General features: G+C 46.7%; 2 protein-coding genes across 14 annotated transcripts in view; one reads left to right on the forward strand and one right to left on the reverse strand.

The window, feature by feature from the left end:
* Positions 1 to 8862, reverse strand: part of PGAP2 (post-GPI attachment to proteins 2) — a 27678-nt gene extending 18816 nt beyond the window's left edge. For 3 of the 6 annotated variants that reach the window (XM_023209586.1, XM_023209585.1, XM_023209587.2), the window contains exons 1-2: positions 8597 to 8862; positions 56 to 74 (exon numbers count right to left, since the gene is read on the reverse strand). In XM_023209586.1, coding sequence (XP_023065354.1) covers positions 56 to 74; positions 8597 to 8738 — 161 coding nt within the window. In that variant the 5' untranslated portion in view covers positions 8739 to 8862. Of the gene's footprint in view, positions 1 to 55; positions 77 to 8596 lie in introns of all 6 variants that reach the window. The other 3 variants (XM_023209579.1, XM_023209582.2, XM_023209584.1) reach the window with 2 other exon arrangements.
* NUP98 (nucleoporin 98 and 96 precursor) overlaps positions 8797 to 24348 on the forward strand; it is a 124334-nt gene continuing 108782 nt past the window's right edge. For 5 of the 8 annotated variants that reach the window (XM_023209572.2, XM_026447484.2, XM_023209576.2 and 2 more), the window contains exon 1: positions 8797 to 9206. The gene's annotated coding sequence lies outside the window, so the exon portion shown is untranslated. Of the gene's footprint in view, positions 9633 to 22864; positions 22883 to 24348 lie in introns of those variants that run through there. The other 3 variants (XM_023209573.3, XM_023209575.1, XM_023209574.1) reach the window with 3 other exon arrangements.

The following is a 24348-nucleotide window of genomic DNA, read 5'->3' on the forward strand; positions in this document are numbered from 1 at the left end:
AAGAGCTCTGGATACCTGAGTTTAGCATGTTAGATAAGCCACCTTGTCGCCTTACCTCTCAGCTGCGTTCCATCACCTGTTGAAAGAATACAAAATTAATTCAACAGGGGCCGGATTTCTTTCTCATCCGCCCGTCTCTCCTGCCCCGCACCTCCATTCTAACAGAATAATCCAGCCTCGCCCTTCTGAAATATTAAGCCAGTTTCCTCCCAGCCTTAGCGCCCCTCCCCCAAACTTTGCTCGCCAGGGTGGTTGGGGACATTTCAGCAACGGTCAGAGCACCTTTGCAGGCAATGAGACCCGGTAAGGCACATCCCAGAAAGACTGGCCTAGTGCTGTTCCCGCATTTTGTTCAGGAGAGGGCGCCCTGTCCTGTGTACAGCGCAGAAAGAGGATCTCTGGCCACCAGCCCTTAGGTCTCTCCACAATGAGAGGATTGATCCCCAAAAACCAGCTGCCAGAGTTCCCTCCCTACCCTGACCATGACTGACCCATAAAAGAACTTGAGGGGGACCCCTGGCTCCCTTTGCAAAGACCATCTACCCCAACGGGAAAGGAGGGTGAAGAGACCAAGCATCTCTCCTGCAAGCACACAGGGGTAGTCAGAGCATCTGCAGCGGGTGGAGGACCTCTAAGCTAGCCAGCCACAGCTAACATCGCACTTTTCCACTTAAATCCTTAGCAATAACACATTCTGAGCACTCAGTATGTCCCAGGCACTCTTACTTTTTATGTTATCTCATTTATTTAATCCTCATAAAACCCCTGTGAGGGCCGGGTGCGGTGGCTCATGCCTGTAATCCCAGCACTTTAGGAGGCCGAGGCGGGCGGATCACCTAGGGTCAGGAGTTTGACACCAGCCTGGCCAACATGGCGAAACCCCGTCTCTACTAAAAATACAAAAATTAGCTGGGTGCGGTGGCGGGCGCCTGTAATCCCAGCTACTTGGGAGGGTGAGGCAGGAGAATCGCTTGAACCTGAACCCGGGAGGCGGAGGTTGCAGTGAGCCGAGATCGCGCTACTGTACTCAAGCCTGGGCGACAAGAGCGAAACTCCGTCTAAAAAAAAAACAAAAAACAAAAAACAAACCCGTGAAAATAGATCCGATCACGGCTCGCTGCATCCTCCGCCTCCCGGGTTCAAGCGATTCTCCTGCCTCAGCCTCCCGAGTAGCTGGGATTACAGGTGGATCACAAGGTCAAGAGATTGAGTCCATCCTGGCCAACATGATGAAACCCTGTCTCTACTAAAAATATAAAAATTAGCTGGACCTGGTGGTGTGTGCCTGTAGTCCCAGCTACTCGGGAGGCTGAGGCAGGAGAATCACCTGAACCCCGGAGACAGAGGTTACAGTGAGCCGAGATTGTGCCACTGCGACAGAGCAAGACTGTGTCTCAAAAAAAAAAAAAAAGGTCTCACTGTCTTCACTGTCTTGCCTAGGCTATTCTTGAACTCATAGGCTCAAGCGATCCTCCTTCCTTGGCCTCCCAAAGTGTTGGTATTACAAGCGTAAGCCACCATGCCCAGCCTGTAAAACTGATTTAGGAATATCCACGCTGGGTGTGGTGGTTTTACACCTATAATCCCAGCAATTTAGGAGACCAAGGCAGGAGGATCACTTGAGTCCAGGAGTTCAAGATCAGCCTCGGCAACACGGTGAATCCGTCTCTACCAAAAGATACAAAAAATTAGCCGCGTGTGGTGGCACATACTTGTACTCCCAGCTACTCAGGAAACTGAGGTGGGAGGATTGCTTGAACTCTGGAGGCAGAGGTTGCAGTCAACTGAGATCATACCACTCCACAACAGCCTGAGTGACAGAGCAAGACCCTGTCTCAAAAAAAAAAAACAAAAACAAAAAGGAATATCCACATCATAGGGTTGTTGTATTAGAGATAATTTAGCAGTGTGCTAGGCATGTGGAAGGTACTCAACACATGATGGTCATTATGATTAGACATGTCAGCTACAGCCTGAACTTGTCCTGAGCTTTTTCTGTGTTGTCTGACCTTGGCTGTCACAGACGCTCTCTGAATTTCTTTATTTCACTGTCAATTTGAAAGACCTCGCCTACCTTGATTTACATAAGGGAAGATAAAAGAAATAAAAGGAGTTCTTGGGCCAGATGCAGTGGCTCATGCCTGTAATCCCATCACTTTGGGAGGCTGAGGTGAGCAGATCACCTGAGGTCAGGAGTTCGAGACCAGCCTGGTCAACATGGCAAAACCACATCTCTACTAAAAATACAAAAATTAGCCAGGCCTGGTGGCGGGTGCCTGTAATCCCAGCTACTTGGGAGGCTAAGGCAGGAGAATCGCTTGAACCCAGGAGGCAGAGATTGCAGTGAGCCAAGATTGCGCCACTGCACTCCAGCCTGGGCGATAGAGCGAGACTCCACCTCAAAAAAATAAAGAAATTCAAATTAAAAATAAAGGCCGGGCGCGGTGGCTCAAGCCTGTAATCCCAGCACTTTGGGAGGCCGAGACGGGCGGATCACGAGGTCAGGAGATCGAGACCATCCTGGCTAACACGGTGAAACCTTGTCTCTACTAAAAAAGAAAAATACAAAAAAAAAAAACTAGCCGGGCGAGGTGTTGGGCGCCTGTAGTCCCAGCTACCCGGGAGGCTGAGGCAGGAGAATGGCGTAAACCCGGGAGGCGGAGCTTGCAGTGAGCTGAGATCCGGCCACTGCACTCCAGCCTGGGTGACAGAGCAAGACTCCGTCTCAAAAAAAAAAATAAAAAATAAAAAAAATTAAAAAAAATAAAAATACAAAAAGAAAAAGAAAAAATATCCGTTGGATCGATTTAACGGAACTGGGTTCTGAAGAATGGGCAGTATTTATACAGGTAAGCAGAGATTGAGGAAGAGAAAGGGGACAGAGTAAGCATGGCTGGGGTAGGTATAGAGGCAGGGACAGACTGCTAAAGACATCCAGCTTTAGACCAAGCTCTGCCATTGCCTCCTGGGAAGCCTCAGGAAAATCAGTGTTCTTCCTGGGTTGAGGAGGAGTTATTCTTGTTCTTCTCAAAGATCTTTTTCATGACCAAGACATCCTTCCTGGATGGCTTTACACCACCCACCCCCAGCTCACTCATCTTGCTCTAGCCTCACTCTGACTCAAAAAAGAATTAAATCTTTCCCTATTCATCTGCTTGCTTCCCTGTTCATTTAGCTTGGAATGTTTTCTCTTCCTGCCTCCATCTTAGGGAACTCTATCTTTCCTGTAAAGGTATTTATTAGCATGACACTTTGGTAAGTTAAGAATGCATGTGGTAATTTCTAGGGAGATCACTAAAATAATACTAATAGGAAAAGAGAATTTAACTTTCAAACTGGTATAGTGGGAAAAATGGGCCGGGCATAGTGGCTCATGCCTGTAATCCCAGCACTTTGGGAGGCTGAGGCAGGTGGGTCACCTGAGGTCTGGAGTTTGAGACCAGCCTGGCCAACATGATAAAACCTTATTTCTACTAAAAATGCAAAAATTAGCCAGGTGTGGTGGCACACGCCTATAATCCCAGCTACTAGGAAGGCTGAGACACGAGAATCACTTGAATCTGGGAGGCGGAGGCTGCAGTGAGTCATGATCATGCCACTGTACTCCAGCCTGGGCAACAGAGTGAGACTAAAAAAAAAAAAAAAAAGATGAATACAGCAGTAAATTTATTAAATGCATTAGACTAAATGCTATGGTTAAAAGCCAAAGTATTGGCTGGACACAGTGGCTCAGGCCCGTAATCCCAACACTTTGGGAGGCCAAGGCAGGTGGAATATTTAATGTCAGGAGCTTGAGACCAGCCTGGCCAACATGGTGAAACTCCATCTCTACTAAAAATACAAAAATTAGCCGGGTGTGGTGGCAGAAGCCTGTAATCCTAGCTACTTGGGAGGCTGAGGAATGAGAATTGCTTGAACCCGGGAGGTGGAGGTTGCAGTGAGCCGAGGTTGCACCACTGCACTCCAGTCTGGGTGACACAGTGAGACTCCATCTCAAAAAAAAAAAATACAAAGTATTGCTCCCATGTCATAGACAAGGAATTGGGACAGAGAAGAGTTAAATAACTTAGGCAAGATATAAAAAGTAGCAGATCTACAACTTAAGCTTAGCTCTGACTCCAACTCTGCTGCTTCTCTGGAAGGAAGTCTCATCCTTCCACAATTCTTTTTTTTTTTTTTTTTGAGATGGAGTCTCATTCTGTCACCCAGGCTGGAGTGCAGTGGTGCAACCTCGGCTCACTGCAAGCTCCACCTCCTGGGTTCACACCATTCTCCTGCCTCAGCCTCCCGAGTAGCTGGGACTCTAGGCGCCTGCCACCGTGCCCAGCTAATTTATTTTTTATTAGTAGAGACAGGGTTTCACCGTGTTAGCCAGGATGGTCTCGATCTCCTGACCTTGTGATCCACCCACCTTGGCCTCCCAAAGTGCTGGGATTACAGGCCTGAGCCACTGCGCCTGGCCGGCAACATTTTTAAACAATGCAAACAATACCATTTATTGAGGCCGTATGTGTGCCAGGTAGTATGCTAAGTGTTTTAAATGTATTCTCTCGTTTAATTCTCACTATGACCCTGTAAGGCAAATATGGTTGTTATCCCCATTTTATACAAAAGAAAATTGAGGTTCAGAGGGATTAGGAAATTTGCCCACGTTTTTTGCTTTTCTTTCGTCTCTTTTCTTTTCTTTCTTTTTTTTTTTTGGAGACAGACTTTCACTCTTGTTGCCCAGGCTAGAGTGCAATGGTGCGATCTCAGCTCACTGCAGCGTCTGCCTCCCCGGTTCAAGCGATTCTCCTGCCTCAGCCTCCCAAGTAGCTGGGATTACAGGCATGCGCCACCACACCCAGCTAATTTTTTGTAAATTTAGTAGAGACAGGGTTTCACCATGTTGACCAGGCTGGTTTCGAACTCCTGACCTCACGTGATCCACCTGCTTCAGCCTCCAAAAGTGCTGGGATTACAGGCGTGAGCCACCGTGCCCTGCAGGAAATTTGCCCAAATTTCTTTTTTTTTTTAGAGACAGAGTCTCGCTCTGTGGCCCACGATGGAGTACGGTGGCTCGATCTCAGTTCACTGCAACCTCCGCCTCCCAGATTCAAGCAATTCTCCTGCCTCAACCTCCCTAGTAGCTGGGACTACAGGTGTCCACCACCACACCTGGCTAATTTTTTCTATTTTTAGTAGAGACGGGGTTTTACCATGTTAGCCAGGCTGGTCTCAATCTCCTGACCTCGTGATTCGCCTGCCTTGGCCTCCCAAAACGCTGGGATTACAGGCATGAGCCATCCTGCCTGGCCCAAATTTCTTAATTAAATTAAATTAATTAAACAGAATTAAATTAAATCTGCATCCAGATTTAAACCAGGTCCTCTGACTCAAAGTCCAACACTTCTACTACTAATCCCCAACTGAAGAAAATAATTCACTCATTCCTGCATCAACTATCTAATGTGTAACTACTATGTGCCTTGCCTTAGGGAATACCAAAATAAGTCAGTAGAGGAGAGGCTTAAAAATAATTGGGCTTGGAGATTAAAGGGCAAGAAATTCAAGGTTCTAGAGGGCAGTTATGAAGCCACTGTAACTATCTAGGGAGAGTTAATGACTTTCTAAAGTCTAGCAAAGGCAAGGGAGTGTGGTTGTAAAGGAGGGGTGTTTTGGATGGAGGAGATGGGGGAAGATGGCTGCAGTCAGATGTTTAAAGTAACTTTACTATTTGGCCAACCGTACATTGATTTTCTTCCTTCAAGTATCTACTGAGCACCTACAATCTACCATGTTTCTTCCATCTACTATCTTATTCCATCTTTACGACCCAGCACTTTTTTTTTCTTTTTCCCAGACGGAGTCTCCCTCTGTTGCCCAGGTGGGAGTGGCGTGGCTATAATCACAGCTCACTGCAGCTTTAACCTCTTGGGCTCAAACGATCCTCCTACTTCAGCCTCCCAAGTAGCTGAGACTACAGGCGCGTGCCACCACACCTGGCCTTGGGTAATGTTTCGTAGAGGTGGGGACTCACTATTTTGTCCGAGCTGGTCTCGAACTCCTGGGTTCAAGTGATCCTCCTGCCTTGAACTCCCAAGTGCTGGGATTACAGGCGTGAGCCCCCACTCCCAGCCTCCCATCCATTTTTTTTTTTTTTTTTTTGAGACGGAGTCTCGCTCTGTGGCCCAGGCTGGAGTGCAGTGGCCAGATCTCAGCTCACTGCAAGCTCCGCCCCCCAGGTTTACGCCATTCTCCTGCCTCAGTCTCTGGAGTAGCTGGGACTACAGGCGCCCGCCACCTCGCCCGGCTAGTTTTTTGTATTTTTAGTAGAGACAGGGTTTCACCGTGTTAGCCAGCATGGTCTCGATCTCCTGACCTTGTGATCCGCCCGTCTCGGCCTCCCAAAGTGCTGGGATTACAGGCTTGAGCCACCGCGACCGGCCGAAGCCTCCCATTTTTTAAACAAATAAATCAATTATCTCTAATCCCTTGCCATCACCAAAAACCCACATGTATTTAAACACATTTACATTTGAAGTAAAGCCCATTTCAATTTTGCATTGATGTCCCACAAAGAGGTGGTGGTGGTGGTTTTTTGTTTTTTGTTTTTGAGACGGAATCTTGCTCTGTCGCCCGGGCTGGAGTGCAGTGGCCGGATCGTGATCCGCCCGTCTCCACCTCCCAAAGTGCTGGGATTACAGGCTTGAGCCACCACGCCCGGCAGTGGTGGAGGTTTTTTTGTTTTGTTTTGTTTTTTTCTTTTTTTTGGAGATCACTCTGGAGTGCCTGGCAGGATCCTTGCTCACTGCAATCTCCGCCTCCCGGGTTCAAGCGATTCTCATGCGTCAGGAACCCGAAGAAGCAGCTGGGATTATAGGTGCCCACCACCACGCCTAGCTAATTTTTCTATTTTTAGTAGCAACAGGGTTTCATCATGTTGGCCAGGCTGGTCTCGAACTCCCGGCCTCGAGTGATCTGCCCGCCTCAGCCTCCCAAAGTGCTCAGATTACAGGCGTGAGCCACCAGTCTGGCCAGTATATGCTTTGCTTTCTGAGCACAGCTCCTGCTGTGAGACTCAGTTACTAAAGATGTCTAGTTTCTAGAAAATGCCCACCTTTCACTTTTGTAGTATCAGTCTTCTGCTCTGCGCTAGGCCCCAGGAGGACTTCCAAGAGCCCAAGGCGCAGAAAACCGAGGGTAAATAATAGGATACAAAGTGACAACACTTCAACAGAGGCCTGCCCAAGCATTAGCTCAACTCGCTGGGAAAGCTTGGCAAATGTATCACTGAGAAGATGGGAACATTTAAAATACCCGTCCTTTAACAATAAGCAGGGGTTCGGCTGGGAGCGGTGGCTCACGCCTGTAAGGCCAGCACTGTGGGAGGCCGAGGCGGGCGGATCACCTGAGTTCTGGAGTTCGAGACCAGCCTGGCCAACCTGGCAAAACTCAGTCTCTACTAAAAATACAAAAATTAGCCGGGCGCCGCGGCGAGCGCCTGTTATCCCACCTACTCGGGAGGTTAAGGCAGGAGAATCTCTTGTACCCGGGAGCCGGAGATTGCAGAGAGCCGAGATGAGCCACTGCACTCCAGCCTGGGAGACAGAGGGGGCAGGGCAAGACTCCATCTCAAAAAAAAAAAAAAAAAAAAAAGTAGGAGGTCACGGGGAAGGTGGCTCACGCCTGTAATCCCAGCACTTTGGGAGGCTGAGGCGGGTGTATCACTTGAGGTCCGGAGTTCGAGACCAGCCTGACCAAACGGTGAAACCCCCGTCTCTACTATAAATACAAAAATTAGCTGGGCCTGGTGGCGGGTGCCTGTTAACCCAGCTACTTGGGGGGCTAAGGCAGGAGAACCGCTTGAACCCGGGAGGCGGAGGTTGCAGTGAGCCAAGGTTGCGCCAACGGACTCCAGCCTAGGCGACAAAGCAAGACTCCATCTTAAAATTAAAAAAAAAAAAAAAAAAAAAAAAAAGGCCAGGCGCGGTGGCTCAAGCCTGTAATCCCAGCACTTTGGGAGGCCGAGACGGGCGGATCACGAGGTCAGGAGATCGAGACCATCCTGGCTAACATGGTGAAACCCCGTCCTTACTAAAAATATAAAAAACTAGCCGGACGACGTGGCGGACGCCTGTAGTCCCAGCTAATCGGGAGGCTGAGGCAGGAGAATGGCGTGAACCCGGGAGGCGGAGCTTGCAGTGAGCCGAGATCGCGCCACTGCACTCCAGCCCGGGCGACAGAGCGAGACTCCGTCTCAAAAAAAAAAAAAAAAGTAGGGGTTCTCTAAGTGCAACCGGGAAAGACGTTCCAACAAACCTCATTTGTACCAGGCCCTTTGGTGGGCCAGGCCCTTAGGGCATCTCTAATGCTCCTAATGCCTATCCTAGAAATTCAGGGAGGGAAAGAATGTGCTGGGGCAAGCATGGGTCAGGAGAGAATAGGGTCAGCATTTAGGGCCCTGAAGCAGCCTCAGGCAAACTCTTTGGACAGACAGACCTTCCAAGAGGGCCCTCAGGCTCCGCACGTGGTCTGGGCAGGAAGTGCGGGCAGAGAGAATAGGAAGCCTTCCCAGCAGCGCCCGCGGATCGGGGCAAGGAAAGGGTCGAATAGTTACCATGCCATTCTGGGGCTGTCCCTCTGATTGGCCCGAGGTCCCTCAGCCCGAGTCGCTGCACTCCAAGGAAGGGGGCGGAGTCTCTATGTTGCGTCACCACTCTTCCCGACACCCAGCCGGTACTTCCCAATCTAGCCATTCACAAGCCCACATCGAGAGGCCCTGTGTGACGTCACGACTCGCTCCCGCCAGCCGCGGCGGCGAGGGGCGGGACTCCACGGCCCTCTCACCGCCAGACCCCTGTGCCTCCCCGAACTCCTTGTGCCCCTCCTCTTCCCTCTCGCCCCTTCCCCCCCCGAAGACCGCCCCCACGTTCGGTTTCAAAAGACGCGTTGCCCAATGAATAACAGGGCCGACCCAGAGTGGCGGCAGCAACCACCAATGCGCGGACGGCGAGGGCGGAGCTCCCGCAACGAGCCTCTGACGCCAGGCGGCGTATGACGCAGTCGGGCCCTCTGCGCGCTGCGCCCGAAGCGGCGGTCGGTAGCAGTGGTGGTAGCGGTGGCGGCGACGGTTTCGTGGGGGCCGCGCGCTGCTCTGTGAGTGGCGGGTGGCAGACGGGCCTGGGCCCGGACTTCTGACACGTCCCCTTCCCCACTGAACCGCGGTAAGTCGGGAGCCCGAGCTGCAGCGGCCGAGACCGGTAGGCTTCTACTTTCTTCCGGGCGGGCGGACGCGCGGGGCGTCCCAGGGCCTCTCTGCGTCGAAGTCTCGCGCAGCGGCGCGCACCTTCTGGCCTGAGAGAGGGGCGGGGCCCAGGACCCAGAGGCCGGGAGGTCCGGCTTTGGAGGCCCTGGGAGAGAATGAACATCAGTGGGGTCTAGGCTTGGAGGTTTCCGGTTGTCGTGGGCGTCTGTCTGGTTGTACTCATTCATTCGGTGGTGTAAGGACCCCACGGTGGGCTGGCCTTTCCGGAGTCAGCGCTTTGAGACCCTGAATACTGTCTGCCCGCACTTCCTTGAGCGTCATGTGGGACTGGGCTTTATTTTGCCTTGGCTTCTCCATAAGGAAAATGGGCACCCCGAGGATTAGGGTGAGTCCGAAGTTTGTGAGATTTTTAAGATAGTATCTGAGAATAGGAGTCGGTTCGGTGGAGCAAAAGGTTCTTTTATTTTCCCACGTGTTCAGTGTAAAGCCAGATGAGAAAGATTGAGTTTCTGGATTACTATAGCCATAAGGACTTTAGAAATTGTTTAAGTCAATCCCCCTACCTTACATCAGTTTTGTAGATAGGGGAAATCGAGGCCCGGAGTAACAGGCAGGATTAGTCAACGCCGGATCTTTGATAGTCTAAAAATTTTTCTACTACCTCATCCTCCCTGAATGTTTCAGTCTCCCATTATTAAGAATTCCCTATGGGAGGTAGGTGCGGCATGGACGTTAGGTAGCTAGACGTAGATGTAGTCTTCATAGCGTTTTCCATTTAGTTGCTACCAGCTCTGTTCACGGGTAAGGTGGAAGCTTTGTTAGTGGTACCCTAACCTGGACCTGGAGAACTAAACTTAGAAGATGGTTAAAGAATGTCATTGTTGTTATGTATTGGAAACAAATCGATAAAACTACAAGCCATTATTTCCCTTTCTAAATCTGAATTTTTTGACTTGTGTCAGCTGATGAGGACTCGGAGTCAGTTAGGGATTTATAACAGTACTGGAGTAGAAAGCAGGAAATTTTCATTGACAAGACTTAGAAAGCCAGGCAGGAGTCCGTTTGTAGTAGTTGTACCTTGGAATTCATGGCTCCTTTCAGGTACAGAATTCAAAGTGAAGTATTATAGTAGAATAAGGTGAGGGAAAAAAACTCCGTTTTGTAGGAAGAAGCTAACTGGAATAAAGAAAGAAAAGAGCCGTGATCATTCCCTGTGACGGTCTTATAAATTCAAGAAGAAACTAAATTCAAGAAGAAACTCGAGTTAACTGAGTTACAGTATGTTTACCTGGTGGAGGAAGTTAGGGTATTTAAAAACCGAAACTAGAGGTTGGACAGGATAAAGATACTGGGAAATACTTGGGTAAAATTATTATTTTTGACTCTTCAGATTTGATGAAATTGAATTCGTTGACACTTGGTTCTGTTCTTATCAGTAAGATTGTTACTTTGCTCTTGTTTAGATGACAGAGCATAAACTCAAAACTAGTAGTGCAGAAGAGAACCGTAGTCTAAATAGTAAAGTGTGAACAGGTTATGTTTTCCGTGACATTTTCTCAGTTCAAGCATCACCCTTTTCTGGGAAGGTGTTCTTGGCATTCTGTCCTCTGCAAGCTTCCATAACACTTATTTGATACTTGCATTTATAGAACATATTTTTATTTTAGCTGTTTTTTTATTAGGCTGGTAAAATATTTTCATCTTATCTTTGTTGTCCAGTTGCATGCCATGTAGTAGGCCCGCAGTAAGTGTGTTTACTTGAATGAATAGACAAATATGGAGGAGTTATACCTAGCAGTAGTCAATAGAGAGAGGCTCCTGAAATATGGGGCCCAGATAAGATGGTTTCTGCTGTTTATGTGTTATAGGATACTTTGGTACCTGACATTTATGTGTTTACTTATTTAATGAGATAGGGTCTCACTCTATCACCCAGGCTGGAGTGCAGTGGTGCAGTCTCGGTTCACAGCAGCCTCAACCTCCTGGGCTCAAGCAGTCCTCCCACCTTAGCCTCCCATGTAGCTGGGACCTCAGGTGTGCACCACCATACCCAGCTAATTTTTTTTGTATTTTTTTGGTTGAGATGGAGTTTTGCTATGTTGCCCAGGCTGGTATTGAATCCTGGGCTCAAGCCACCCCCCACCTCAGCCTCCCAAAGTGCTGAGATTACAGGCATGAGCCACTGCGTCTAGCTGGTACCTGACTTTGTTTATGTCTACTAGGTTCTAGATAACTAAGAGCAAGCAGAATTTTTAAGGAACTAAAATTTACAGCTTTGAAAAAATTAGTTATTATTTTCTTGTAATATGATTTATGTGGTGGTAGTTAACCTGGAAAGTAAAGAATGATGGTACTAATGTTTAATTTCCAATAATGAGACTATATGCAGTTATGCAATTTGTTGAAAGGTTAGGGGAATAAGAAATTCAGAGATTTGACGATAAGTATTGGCCGAGCATGGTGACTCACTCCTGTAATCCCAGCACCTTGAAGGTCGAGGTAGGTGGATTGCTTGAGCCCAGAAGTTGAAGACTAGCCTGGGCAGCATGGGGAAACCCTGTCTCTATGAAAAATACAAAAATTATCCAGGTATGGTGGCTTGCACCTGTACTCCCACTACTCAGTAGGCTGAAATCAGAGAATCGCCAGAGCCCTGGAGATTGAGGCTACAGTGCTGTGATTGCAGTTCCAACCTGGGAAACCGCGTGAGGCCCTGTCTCAAAACAAAACAAAGGCCCGGTGCAGTGGCTCACACCTGTAATCCTAGCACTTTGGGAGGCCGAGTTGGGTGGATCGCCTGAGCTCAGGAGTTTGAGACCAGCCTGGGCAACACGGTGAAACCCCATCTCTACTTAAAAAAAAAAAATACAAAAAATTCGCTGGGCGTGGCCTCATGCGCCTGTAATCCCAGCTACTCAGTAGGCTGAGGAAGGAGAATTGCTTGAACTCGGGAGGCGGAGGTTGCAGTGAGCATCGGTTGCAGTGAGCTGAGATGCGCCACTGCACTCCAGCCTAGGTGACAGCGAGACTCTGACTCAAGAGAAAAGAAAAGAAAAAAAAAGCAGTATGTATTAGAGGCAAGGTAGGTAAACATTTCCTGAGAACTTGGTGCATTCTTTTTGTTTGAAATTGACCCTAAGTATTTGGCACAGCATGGCTCTAGAGAAAGGTTTCTCAGCTTTGGAACTTTTGAGACTTTGGGCCAGATAATTATCGTGAGGCCTCTGTTGTATATTGTAGGATATTTAGCGACATTCCTACCTCTGTCCGTTAGATACCCATAACACGTCCTGTGCAGGTTTTAACAATCAGGAATGTCTGAAGAAATTGTCACAGTTGCCCTTGATTGAGACTACTACTCTAGTGAAAACTTTTCAAATATATTATTAAAATAACACTGTGGCTTGGCATTTGTTTGCATTACATTTTGTTAAAATGTCTGCGAAAACCTTTTTTTTTTTTTTTTTTTTTTGAGACAGAGTCTTACTCTGTCGCCCAGGCTGGAGTGCAGTGGCACAATCTCAGCTCACTGCAAGCTCCGCCTCCCGGGTTCACGGCAGTCTCCTGCCTCAGCCTTCTAGGTAGCTGGGACTACAGGCGCCCGCCACCACGCCTGGCTAATTTTTTGTATTTTTAGTAGAGACAGGTTTTCACCGTGTTAGCCAGGATGGTCTTGATTTCCTGACCTCGTGGTCAACCCGCCTTGGCCTCCCAAAGTGCTGGGATTACAGGCGTGAGCCACCACGGCTGACTCCGTGAAAAACTCCTTAACTTTCTTTTTTTTTTTTTTTTCTTGAGATGGAGTTTCGCTTTTGTCATCCATGCTGGAATACAATGGTACAATTTCGTGATCTTGGCTCACTGCAACCTCTGCGTCCTGGGTTCAAGCAATTCTTTTGCCTCAGCCTCCCAAGTAGCTGGATGACAGGTGCGTGCCACCACGCCCAGCTAATTTTGTATTTTTAGTAGAGACAAGGTTTCACCATATTGGCCAGGCTGATCTGGAACTCCTGACCTCAAGCAATCCACCCGCTTCGGCCTCCCAAAGTGCTGGGATTACAGGCGTGAGCCACCATGCCCAGCCATAATTACCGCATTGAAGAGTTTGTACTTAATTCAGTGTAATGGTAAATACTTGCAGTTTTTTTTTTAGTAAGGAAAGAAAAATTCTTAAAAATACAGTGATAGCTGGCCGGGCATGGTGTCTCACCGCCTGTAGTCCCAGCACTTTGGGAGGCTGAAGCAGGTGGATCACAAGGTTAGGAGTTTGAGACCAGCCTCACCAACGTGGTGAAACCCCATCTCTACTAAAAATAAAAAAATTAGTTGGGCACAGTGACACGCACCTGTAGTCCCAGCTACTTGGGAGGCTGAGGCAGAGAATCGCTTGACCCTGGGAGGCAGAGGTTGCAGTGAGCCCAGATTACACCACTGTGCTCCATCCTAGGCGACAGAGCAAGACTCCATATCATAAAAAAAAAAAAAAAAAAAAAAAAAAGACGCCGGGCATGGTGGCTCAAGCCTATAATCCCAGCACTTTGGGAGGCCGAGACAGGTGGATCACGAGGTCAGGAGATCGAGACCATCCTGGCTAACACGGTGAAACCCCGTCTCTACTAAAAAAAATACAAAAAACTAGCCAGGCGAGGTGGCGGGCGCCTATAGTCCCAGCTACTCGGGAGGCTGAGCCAGGAGAATGGCATGAACCCGGGAGGCGGAGCTTGCAGTGAGCTAAGATCTGGCCACTGCACTCCAGCCTGGGTGACAGAGCCAGACTCCGTCTCAAAAAAAAGAAAAAAAAAAGCTATTAGATGTAACAGTCTCTGCATTCTGACACATGATATGTTGTTTTGGTTGAAGTATATGAAGAAAATCTAGCCTCATACAGATGCATAATTGGAAAAGGGAGGAGTATTTTGATAGCCTTTTCAAATAATTCTAACTGTTCTTTGACACTGCACTCAAACCTTTTTATTTGTTTTTTTGGGACGGAGTCTTGCTCTGTTGCCCAAGCTGGAGTGCAGTAGCACTATCTCAGCCTACTCCAACCTCCGCCTCCCAGGTTCAAGCGATTCTCCTGCCTCAGCCTCCTGAGTAGCTGGGACTACAGGTGCACATCACCACGCCAGGCTAGTTTTTTGTATTTTTAGTAGAGACGAGGTTTTGCCACGTTGGGTTAGAACTCCTGGCCTCAAGTGATCTGCCCACCTTGGCCTCCCAAAGTGCTAGGATTTCAGACGTGAGCCACTGCGCCTGGCCTCATAGCCTTTTGAAGGGTCATTGTAGTATGGAATCTGAAACTGTGTCATTGAACTTTTGTACTCTGTTGTATTAAAAACCATTGGTCTGTATTGTACTTTGAATGGATCTTTACACTTCTATGATTTTATAACATGATGCATTCGTTGTTTGGAAATACTGATTTACTGAGTTACGCAGATCTTCCTTTTTTTATTATTTTTTATTTTTTTGTTTTTGAGACAGAGTCTCACTTTGTCACCTGAGCTGGAGTGTCGTGGCACAATCTTGGCTCACTGTAACCTCTGCATTCCACGTTCAAGCAGTTCTCATGCCTCAGCCTCCTGAGTAGCTGGGACTACAGGTGTGCACCACCACACCCAGCTAATTTTTGTATTTTTTGTAGAGACGAGGTTTCAACATGTTGGCCATGGCTGGTCTGGGACTCCTGACCTCAAGTGATCTTCCCGTCTCAGCCTCCTAAAGAGCTGGGATTACAGGCATGAGCCCCATTGGCCCAGCCCAGATCTTCCAAATGTTGACAAATTTAATTATACAATTGTTTCTGTTTCCACCCATCTCATCAAATAAGTCTTTTTAAGAATTGAGAAGCTTACAACCTGATAGTGGTGAATACCTGTTTTTAGAATTCTAATTTTTATATCAACTCTTTTTATTTTTATTTTATTTTATTTTATTTATTTTTGTTGTTGTTGTTGTTGAGACGGAGTCTCGCTCTATCACCCAAGCTGGAGTGCAGTGGCTGGATCTCAGCTCACTGCAAGCTCCGCCTCCCGGGTTCCCGCCATTCTCCTGTCTCAGCCTCCTGAGTAGCTGGGACTACAGGCGCCTGCCACCTCACCCGGCTAGATTTTTGTTTTTTTGTTTTTTTTTTTTTTGAGACGGAGTCTCGCTCTGTCACCCGGGCTGGAGTGCTGTGGCCGGATCTCAGCTCACTGCAAGCTCCGCCTCCCGGGTTCACGCCATTCTCCTGCCTCAGCCTCCCGGGTAGCTGGGACTACAGGCGCCACCACCTCGCCCGGCTAGTTTTTTGTAGTTTTTAGTAGAGACGGGGTTTCACCGTGTTAGCCAGGATGGGATTTTTGTATTTTTTTTTAGTAGAGACGGGGTTTCACCGTGTTAGCCAGGATGGTCTCGATCTCCTGACCTCGTGATCCGCCTGTCTCGGCCTCCCAAAGTGCTGGGATTACAGGCTTGAGCCACCGTGCCCGGCCAACTCTTTATTTTTTTAGATGGAGTCTCACTCTCTCACCTAGGCTGGAGTGCAGTAACATGATCTCAGCTCACTGCAACCTCGCCTCCTGGGTTCAAGCAATTCTCCTGCCTCAGCCTCCTGAGTAGCTGGGATTACAGGCGGGTGCCGCCACACGTGGCTGATTTTTGTATTTTTAGTAGAGGCAGGGTTTCATCGTGTCGGTCAGGCTAGTCTTGAACTCCTGACCTCGTGATCTGCCCGCCTCGGCCTCCCAAAGTGCTGGGATTATAGGCGTGAGCCACCGTGCCCGGCCTGTCTTCTTCTTTTTTTTTTTGAGACGAAGTCTTGTTCTTTCCCCCAGCCTGGAGTACAATGGTGGGATCTCAGCTCACTGCAACCTCCGCCTCCCGGGTTCCCGTGATTCTTCTGTCTCCGCCTCCCAAGTAGCTGGGATTACAGGCGTTCACCACCATGCCTGGCTAATTCTTTGTATTTTTAGTAGAGACGAGGTTTCATCATGTTGGCCAGGCTGGTTTTGAACTCCTGACCTCAAGTGATCCACCCCTCCTTGGCCTCCCAAAGTGCTAGGATTACAGGTGTGAGCCACCATGCCCGGCCAGTACCAAATCTTAATAGCCATAGTTTGTCAGTCATTCTTTGAAATTAAAATGGTGGGCTGGGCGCAGTGGCTCACACCTGTAATCCCAGCACTTTGGGAGGCAGAGGCGGGCGGATCACAAGGTCAGGAGATCAAGACCATCCTGGCTAACACGGTGAAAACCCGTCTCTACTAAAAATAACAAAAAGTTAGCCGGGCGTGGTGGCGGGTGCCTGTAATCCCAGCTACTTGGGAGGTCGAGGCAGGAGAATGGCATGAACCCAGGAGGCAGAGGTTGCATTGAGCCGAGATTGCGCCCCTGCACTCCAGCCTGGGTGACAGAGCAAGACTCTGTCTCAGAAAAAAAGAAAGAAAGGGGGGGGGTTAAAATGGTGTTCCATGAGAAAAACAACTTCATTTAGCTTTCAGAAGTAATCACAGGTGGTTTGCCCCTTGATATCCTTTGTATTTGAGTATGCAGAAGTTTTTGAGTATTTTCCAATACCGAATTAAAAGAAGTGTGCTGTAGTGTTGAGAAATAATACAACTAATAATTTTTACTGCTTCATTAAGGACCCTCTTAAGTGAACGTGGAATTTTTTGTATTGTAAATTGTAGGGTCCAGCCCCACAGGGTTGGTGGGTTTTTCTCCCTGCGTGTGGAGGCGAGAGATTGTAGGAATAAAGACACAAGATAAAGAAAAAACAGCTGGGCCTGGGGGACCACTACCACCAAGATGCAGAGACTGGTAGTGGCTCCAAATGCCAGACTGCGCTGATATTTATTGGATACAAGACAAAGGGGCAGGGTAAGGAGTGAGAACCATCTCCAGTGATAGGTAGGGTCACGTGGGTCACGTGTCCACTGGATGGGGGGGTGGGTCCTTCCCTGCCTGGCAGCCGAGGCAGAGAGGAGAGACAGAGAGACACGGCTTACGCCATTATTTCTGCATGTCAGAGACTTTCAGTACTTTCACTAATTCGCTACTGTTATCTAAAAGGCAGAGCCAGGTGTACAGGATGGAACATGAAGGTGGACTAGGAACATGACCACTGAAGCACAGCATCACAGGGAGACGGGTAGGCCTCCGGATAACTGCGGACAGGCCTGACTTATGTCAGACCCGCCACAAGAGGTGGAGGAGTAGAGTCTTCTCTGAACTCCTCTGGGGAAAGGGAGATTCCCTTTCCTGGTCTGCTAAGTGGCGGATGTTTTTCCTTGACACTGACGCTACTGCTAGACCACGGTCCGCCTGGCAACGGGCATCTTCCCAGACGATGGCATTACCGCTAGACCAAGGAGCCCTCTGGTGGCCCTGTCTGGGCTTGACAGAAGGCTCGCACTCTTGTCTTCTGGTCACTTCTCACTATGTCCCCTCAGCTCTTACCTCTGTATGGCCTGGTTTTTCTTTAGTTATAATTATAGAGCAAGGACTACTATAATATTGGAGTAAAGAATAATTGCTACAAACTAATGATTAATGATATTCATACATAATCATAATCTATTACCTGTATCTAGTATAACTATTCTTATTTTATATATTTTATTATAGTGGAACAGCTCGTGCCCTCGATCTCTTGCCTCGGCACATAGGTGGCTTGCCGCCCACAGTAGATGGGTAACAGTGAAGAATTCCATGTTAGTTCAGCACCATTTGGGTTGTTTCTTTGATTGATGCTGAGTTTCCAGCATTTTTACACACCATTGATATTGCACCTCATCACAGAGGTCAGAACAGTAAAGAAAAAAGGCAAAATGTCTTAGTTTTATTGCGAAAATGTTTTTGATTTCATGGAACCCCGGAAGAAGTGTTGGGGACTTTTAGGCGTCTTTGGATCACACTTTGAGAACCACTAATCTCAAACTATTTCACATTGGTTCATAGAGCCCTAAGCTGCTTCATGGGGCAGAGCTGATGGTGTTCTACCCTACCTACTCCCTCTTCACTTCAGCCAGAGCAGTTTCTGCTTATGTCTGTTTTATATGTCGGGTTTCATAGCTAAGAAATACTTGAAAATCATTGGTCAAGGGGAGAAGAATTGAGCACCTGATTTAGGGCTGGTCTGTTCACGAAGGGACCAGTTCATCCTCCATAAATGTTACAGTCACTCATCACTTCACATCTTTGTTTAATTTTACTTCCTTTGACACAGAGCTTACTAGTATTTACATGCTTAACCTTCTCGATAGGTAAATGGGACCGGGTGCAATGGCTCACGCCTGTAATCCCAGCACTTTGGGAGGCTGAGGCAGGCGGATGACGAGATCAGGAGATCGAGACCATCCTGGCCAATATGGTGAAACCCCATCTCTACTAAAATACAAAAAATTAACCAGGTGTGGTGGTGGGTGCTTGTAGTCCCATCTTATCGTGAGGCTGAGGCAGGGAAATCGCTTGAACCCAGGAGGCAGAGGTTGCAGTGAGCCGAGATCACGCCACTGCACTCCAGCCTGTCAACAGAGCAAGACTGTGTCTCAAAAAAAAAAAAAAAGAAAAAGAGGTAAATGGGCCTGGCACAGGGCTCACCTATAATCCCTGCTCTTTAGGAGGCCAAAGCAGGAAGATGGTTTGAGTCCAGGAGTTAGAGACGAGTCTGGGCAAAATAGTGGCACATACCTGTGGTCTCAGCTACTTGGGAGGCTAAAGTGGGAGGATCACTTAAACCCAGGAGGTCCAGGCTGCAGTGAGCCATGGTCATGCCACTGCATTCCAGCCTGGGCAACAGAGTGAGACCTCGTCTCAAAACAAAAACCAAAAAGAAAACAGATATAGGTAAATAAATTTGTAAATTAAAAAGATGGATAGTTGAGAATAAAGATGTGAGATTGATGGAAGAGATTGAGTGATCAGTAATCTCAATATATTGTGTTTATGCAGGGATGGGATTTGTTTTTGTTTACAGTGGTGCTTTATACTTGTGCTAAGTGATCAGTGGATGACACTTAAGCATGGAGAAATAAGAAATTATGGCATTCTAGCTAGCCATTGATGAACCAAAGTTTAAAGTGAGGGGACATTTATTACACTTTTTAAATTATAAATACCTGTAAAATACCAGTTGAAAAACGAAACCAAATGCTGCTTTTCAGGAGCTCTAGTATGAGGCAACTTTGTGCTCCTACCAGTCTTTTGGTGTAGGCTGTACAATCCCTATTGTTCAGATGTAGAAATTGAGGTCTGAAAGATTGAATATTATGAGTTACACAGTAGCAAGTGGCAGAGGAATTTTTTATTTTTTTAAGTTTTTAATTTCAATTAACTTTAGATTTTAAGAGTTACAACATTAGTAACTGACCGGGTTTTTTTTGTTGTTTTTTTGAGATGGAGTTTCGCTCTTGTTACCTCACTGCAATCTCTGTCTCCTGGGTTCAAGCGATTCTCCTGCCTCAGCCTCCCAAGTAGCTAGGATGAAGGCATGCGCCACCACAACCGGCTAATTATGTATTTCTAGTAGAGATGGGGGTTTCTCCATGTTCCTCAGGCTGGTCTTGAACTCCTGACCTCAGGTGATCCGCCCACTTTGGGCCTCCCAAAGTGGTGGGATTACATGCATGAGCCACTGTGCCCAGCCTTATACAGTGATTCTTAATAGTTAGATATATATTCTTTCATTTTATAAATTTATTTATTTGGTTTTGGAAACAGAGTTTCACTGTTGTCACCCAGGCTGGAGTGCAGTTGCATCATCTGGGCTCACAGCAACCTCCGCCTCCCAGGTTCAAGTAATTCTTCTGCCTCAGCCTCCTGAGTAGCGTGCAGGCTAATTTTTGTATTAGTAGAAACGGGGTTTCACCATGTTGGCCAGGCTGGTCTCGAACTCCTGAGCTCAGGTGATCCACCAGCCTTGGCCTCCCAAAGTGCTGGGATTACAGGCGTGAGCCACCGCGCCTAGCCGAGTGACAGAGATTTAAACACAGATGTCTCACACCAAAGCTAATATACTCTTCACTCTAAAATGATTAGGGTTATGTTAAGGGAATGGAAAAAATGCTGTTCAGTGCTGTTAGGAAGGAGCTATGTAAGATACTATGGACTCTTTAAAATTAATTTACACCCAGTGAGCAAAGTCAAGACTTTTTTTTACCCAGAGCAGCAAACAGGTAAAACACTCAGGTGGCAGGTATAATAACAAATTATTGCACAGCTAAAAGCAGCTGAGTGATAGTAGTTTACGTAATCAGTGTTGGAAAGGAGGAGGGGAAGTAAAGTGTTTTATTTTTTTTAAGATGGAGTCTGACTCTGTTGCCAGGCTGAAGTGCAGTGGCCCAATCTCGGCTCACTGCAACCTCTGCCTCCTGGATTCAAGTGATTCTCCTGCCTCAGCCTCCCAAGTAGCTGGGACTAGAGGCACACACCGCCATGCCCAGCTAATTTTTGTATTTTCAATAGAGACAGGGTTTCACCATGTTGGCCAGGATGGTCTCAATCTCTTGACCTCGTGATCTGCCCTCCTGAGCCTGCCAGAGTGCTAGGATTACAGACATGAGCCACTGCGCCTGGCCTTTGAAGTGTTTTTATAGTAATAAAGAGTTTAAGGGTGTGCGGCAGTCTTGTGAAAGCAGGTGAGGCTTGAGCAACAATTTTTAGGAAGAAGAGATGATTTTTAGAGAGGGTATGATGTTCTGTTTTTGTTTGAGACAGAGTGTTGCTCTGTTTTCCAGGCTGGAATGCAGTGGCGTGATCTTGACTCACTGCAACCTCCGCCTCCTGGGTTCAAACGACTCTTGCCTCAGTCTCCCGAGTAGCTGGGATTACAGGCATGCGCCACTGCTTCTGGCTGATTTTTGTATTTTTAGTAGAGACGGGGTTTCTCCATATTGGCCAGGCAGGTCTTGAACCCCTGGCCTCAGGTGATCCACCCACCTCGGCCTCCCAAAGTGCTGGGATTACAGACGTGAGCCACCGTGCCCAGCCTTATAGAGGATATGATGTTCTAACCAAGGGAATGGCTTGATCAAAGATCTATCCTAGGGAGGATACCGTAAAACAGAAGGTTCCAGATAGTTTTGTTGGGATATGTTATTAGGTTACATTAGGCTAATTAGTCTCTTCTTCCTGGAATTCCACCCAGCCTCCTTTCCCAGCCCTCTTGTCTAGGGCAAAAATTTTCATTCAGTCTGACTGTGTGATAATCCCTGCCTGTTAGTATTTTTGTGAAGATTAGATGAGAGGACGTATCAAAAAATGCTTTGTAAAGTGGGAAGTACTATACTAGTCCATTCATCTAACAAATATTTATTGTTTTTGCTCTTTGCTGGCTTTGATACAAAGGAGCTTAATGAAGTGAGAGGAAAAACTACTTCCCATTTGTGTCTGGAGTTAGCAGCAAATTGGAAATGTCTTGGGAAGCTTGCATATATGCGTCTTTCAGATAGTCTTAAAGTTGACAGTTGCGTGGAGTTGTTTGTTTTGTTTTGACAACATTTCAGGATATCCACCACTTTTCTGGGTAGAAAACTGAATTTTGTTATTGTACCCAGAGTTACAGAGATCATAAAAGTTAGATGTGTAAAGCAGTATATCAGTTTATAGAACTTCACTTTGGACGGTGTCAGAATATTTGTCCATTGATTGGTCTACTGATGTGTATTATAAGGCATACTTCTTGTATCTGAGAATCTGAATTATTAATTAGGAGATTTTTGAACATAGAGAACAGAGTAAAATTAAGGGTAAAGTTAAAGGTCTCTTTTCTATATAACACAATTTCATTTTTCTTTTTTCTTTTTAAATATACCAAAAAGAAAAACTTGCAACGGGTATAAGTCCATTCATAAAGAAAAAAAGGAGAAAGGTTAATCTTTGTTGTAAATTTCATCTTTGCCATGGGTATGCCTTATACATTATCCTTACTCCATGAAAGAGATTATTTCTGGTGACTAGAACTCTCATATTTGCCAGAGAAGTGTCTTTCCCTGATAGTGCTGGATCTGTAGTGCCAAATGTTGGTTTTGTAGGTTCCCCGTTTATAGTGAATGCAAGGTCATTTCCCTTTAATTAGCAGTGTTCTTTCTCTAGGAGCTGTAGGCTCTAGATTCTAGAAGCATCAGCCATGCTAAGGTCAACAATAGCTCTGTCTTGGGCAAATAGATTCTTGTGCCTTAATTTCATCCTTGTAAAATAGAGATAAAAATACTTACATCATTGGATTCTTGGGAGGTTTACATGAGATACTTCATAAACAGCATTTAGAACAGTGCCTGGGACATAGTAAGAACTCAAATGTTATCTTGTATTTCTTCCTGGGGGAGGTTTCAGCTTGGGCCAGTTTAACATATTTGAAATAATAAAGGCTTAAGTGTGATATACCTTTAAACTTTAATGGGTTTATTTCTGTCTCTAGGATTACTTTTTTTTTTAATGGATTTTACTACATTTTTGGAGTAAAATCCAAATGGAGTGGAAAATAGTTAATGCAAACATCTGTATTATCTAGTTCTGTTATTTGTTTGTTGAGACAGAGTCTCACTGTGTTGCCTAGACTGTACTGCAGTGGCATGATCTCAACTAACTGCAACCTCCGCTTCCTGAGTTCAAGTGATTCTCCTGCGTCAGCCACCCAAGTAGCTGGGATCACAGGTGTGCACCACTGCTATCAGCTGAATTGTGTATTTTTAGTAGAGACGGGATTTTGCCATGTTGGCGAAGCTGGTCTCAAACTCTTGGCCTCAAGTGATCTGCCCACCTTGGCCTCCCAAAGTGCTGGAATTACAGGCGGTGAGCCACTGCATCCAGCCTTATTGTTAATAGAGGAAGTAAAATGCTACATGTTCTTTCTCTGATTGTGTCAGTAGTCACAAACTGAAAACCCATGGGAACCAGGCAGTTGATGTAAATGAGTGATATTGGGTGGGTATTGTGGCATGCTCTCACAGAAGAGAGGTAAATAGAGGGAATTGCTACTAAGCTCCAGCCTGTCATTGCCATGAAGTGATTACAGTCATAGTTTGGTTAATTATCAGGTGTTTCACGAGAAGCCAAAAATCCCTCGTCGTTTTTTGGCCATAACCTTATTTTATTTTTTTATTTTGTTCATTTGTATTTCTTGAGACGGAGGCTCACTCTGTTGCCCAGGCTGGAGTGCAGTGGCACGATCTCAGCTCATTGCAAGCTCTACCTCCAGGGTTCAAGTAATTCTCCTGTCTCAGCCTCCTGAGTAGCTGGGAGTACAGGTGCCACCAACATGCCCGACTAGTTTTTGTATTTTTAGTAGAGACAGGGTTTCACCATGTTGGCCAGGCTGGTCTCAAACTCCTGGCCTCAGGTGATCTGCCTGCCTCTGCCTCTCAGAGTGTTGGAATTACAGGCGTGAGCCACTGCACCCGGCCAAGGGTGTGCTTTAGAGTAACTTGAACTTTTTCTGAATGCAAATGTCTATACCCCAGCCCTAGACATTTTGGTTCAGTATTTCTAGAATGGAGCCTGGCAATTTGTATTTTTGTTTGTTTGCTTGCTTGCTGGAGTGCGGTGGCACCATTCATAGCTTGCTGCAGGCCTGAACTCCTGGGCTAAAGTGATTCACTAGCTTCAACCTCACTGGTAGCTGGTGCTGCATACAGGTATGCACCACCATGCCTCGTTTGTATTTTATTTTATTTTTTTAATAGAGATGGAGTCTTGCTGTGTTGTCCAAGCTGGTCTGGCTTTAAGCAGATCTTCCTGCCTCAACTTCCCAAAGCATTGGGATCTACAGATGTGAGCCACTGTAACCGGCCAGAGTTTGTATTTTGAAAAGCTTGCCACCTAATTCTGATGTGGCCCTCTAGAACCACTGGTTTTAGTGAGCTTTGTTTAATCAAAGGAGTTACTCAATTTTTGGATACTGAGATAAATAACTATTTAATTTTTTTTCCTAGGGAATTTTAGGAGAGAGAATATTTCTGTAAAGCATCATTTATTTAAGGAACAGCCTTATCTTTTTCAATGTTGCACAAAATGTTGGGGTATTAGAGCGACTAGAAGTGTTAGTGGGACACTAGAATTTGGGGAAGACCTCAAAATGTAGTATTTAATTCTATTATATGAACATGGCGTGAGTTTCTTAG

The sequence above is a fragment of the Piliocolobus tephrosceles genome, chromosome 13, assembly GCF_002776525.5.
Source record: "Piliocolobus tephrosceles isolate RC106 chromosome 13, ASM277652v3, whole genome shotgun sequence".
In the NCBI taxonomy this organism is placed as follows: domain Eukaryota; kingdom Metazoa; phylum Chordata; class Mammalia; order Primates; family Cercopithecidae; genus Piliocolobus; species Piliocolobus tephrosceles.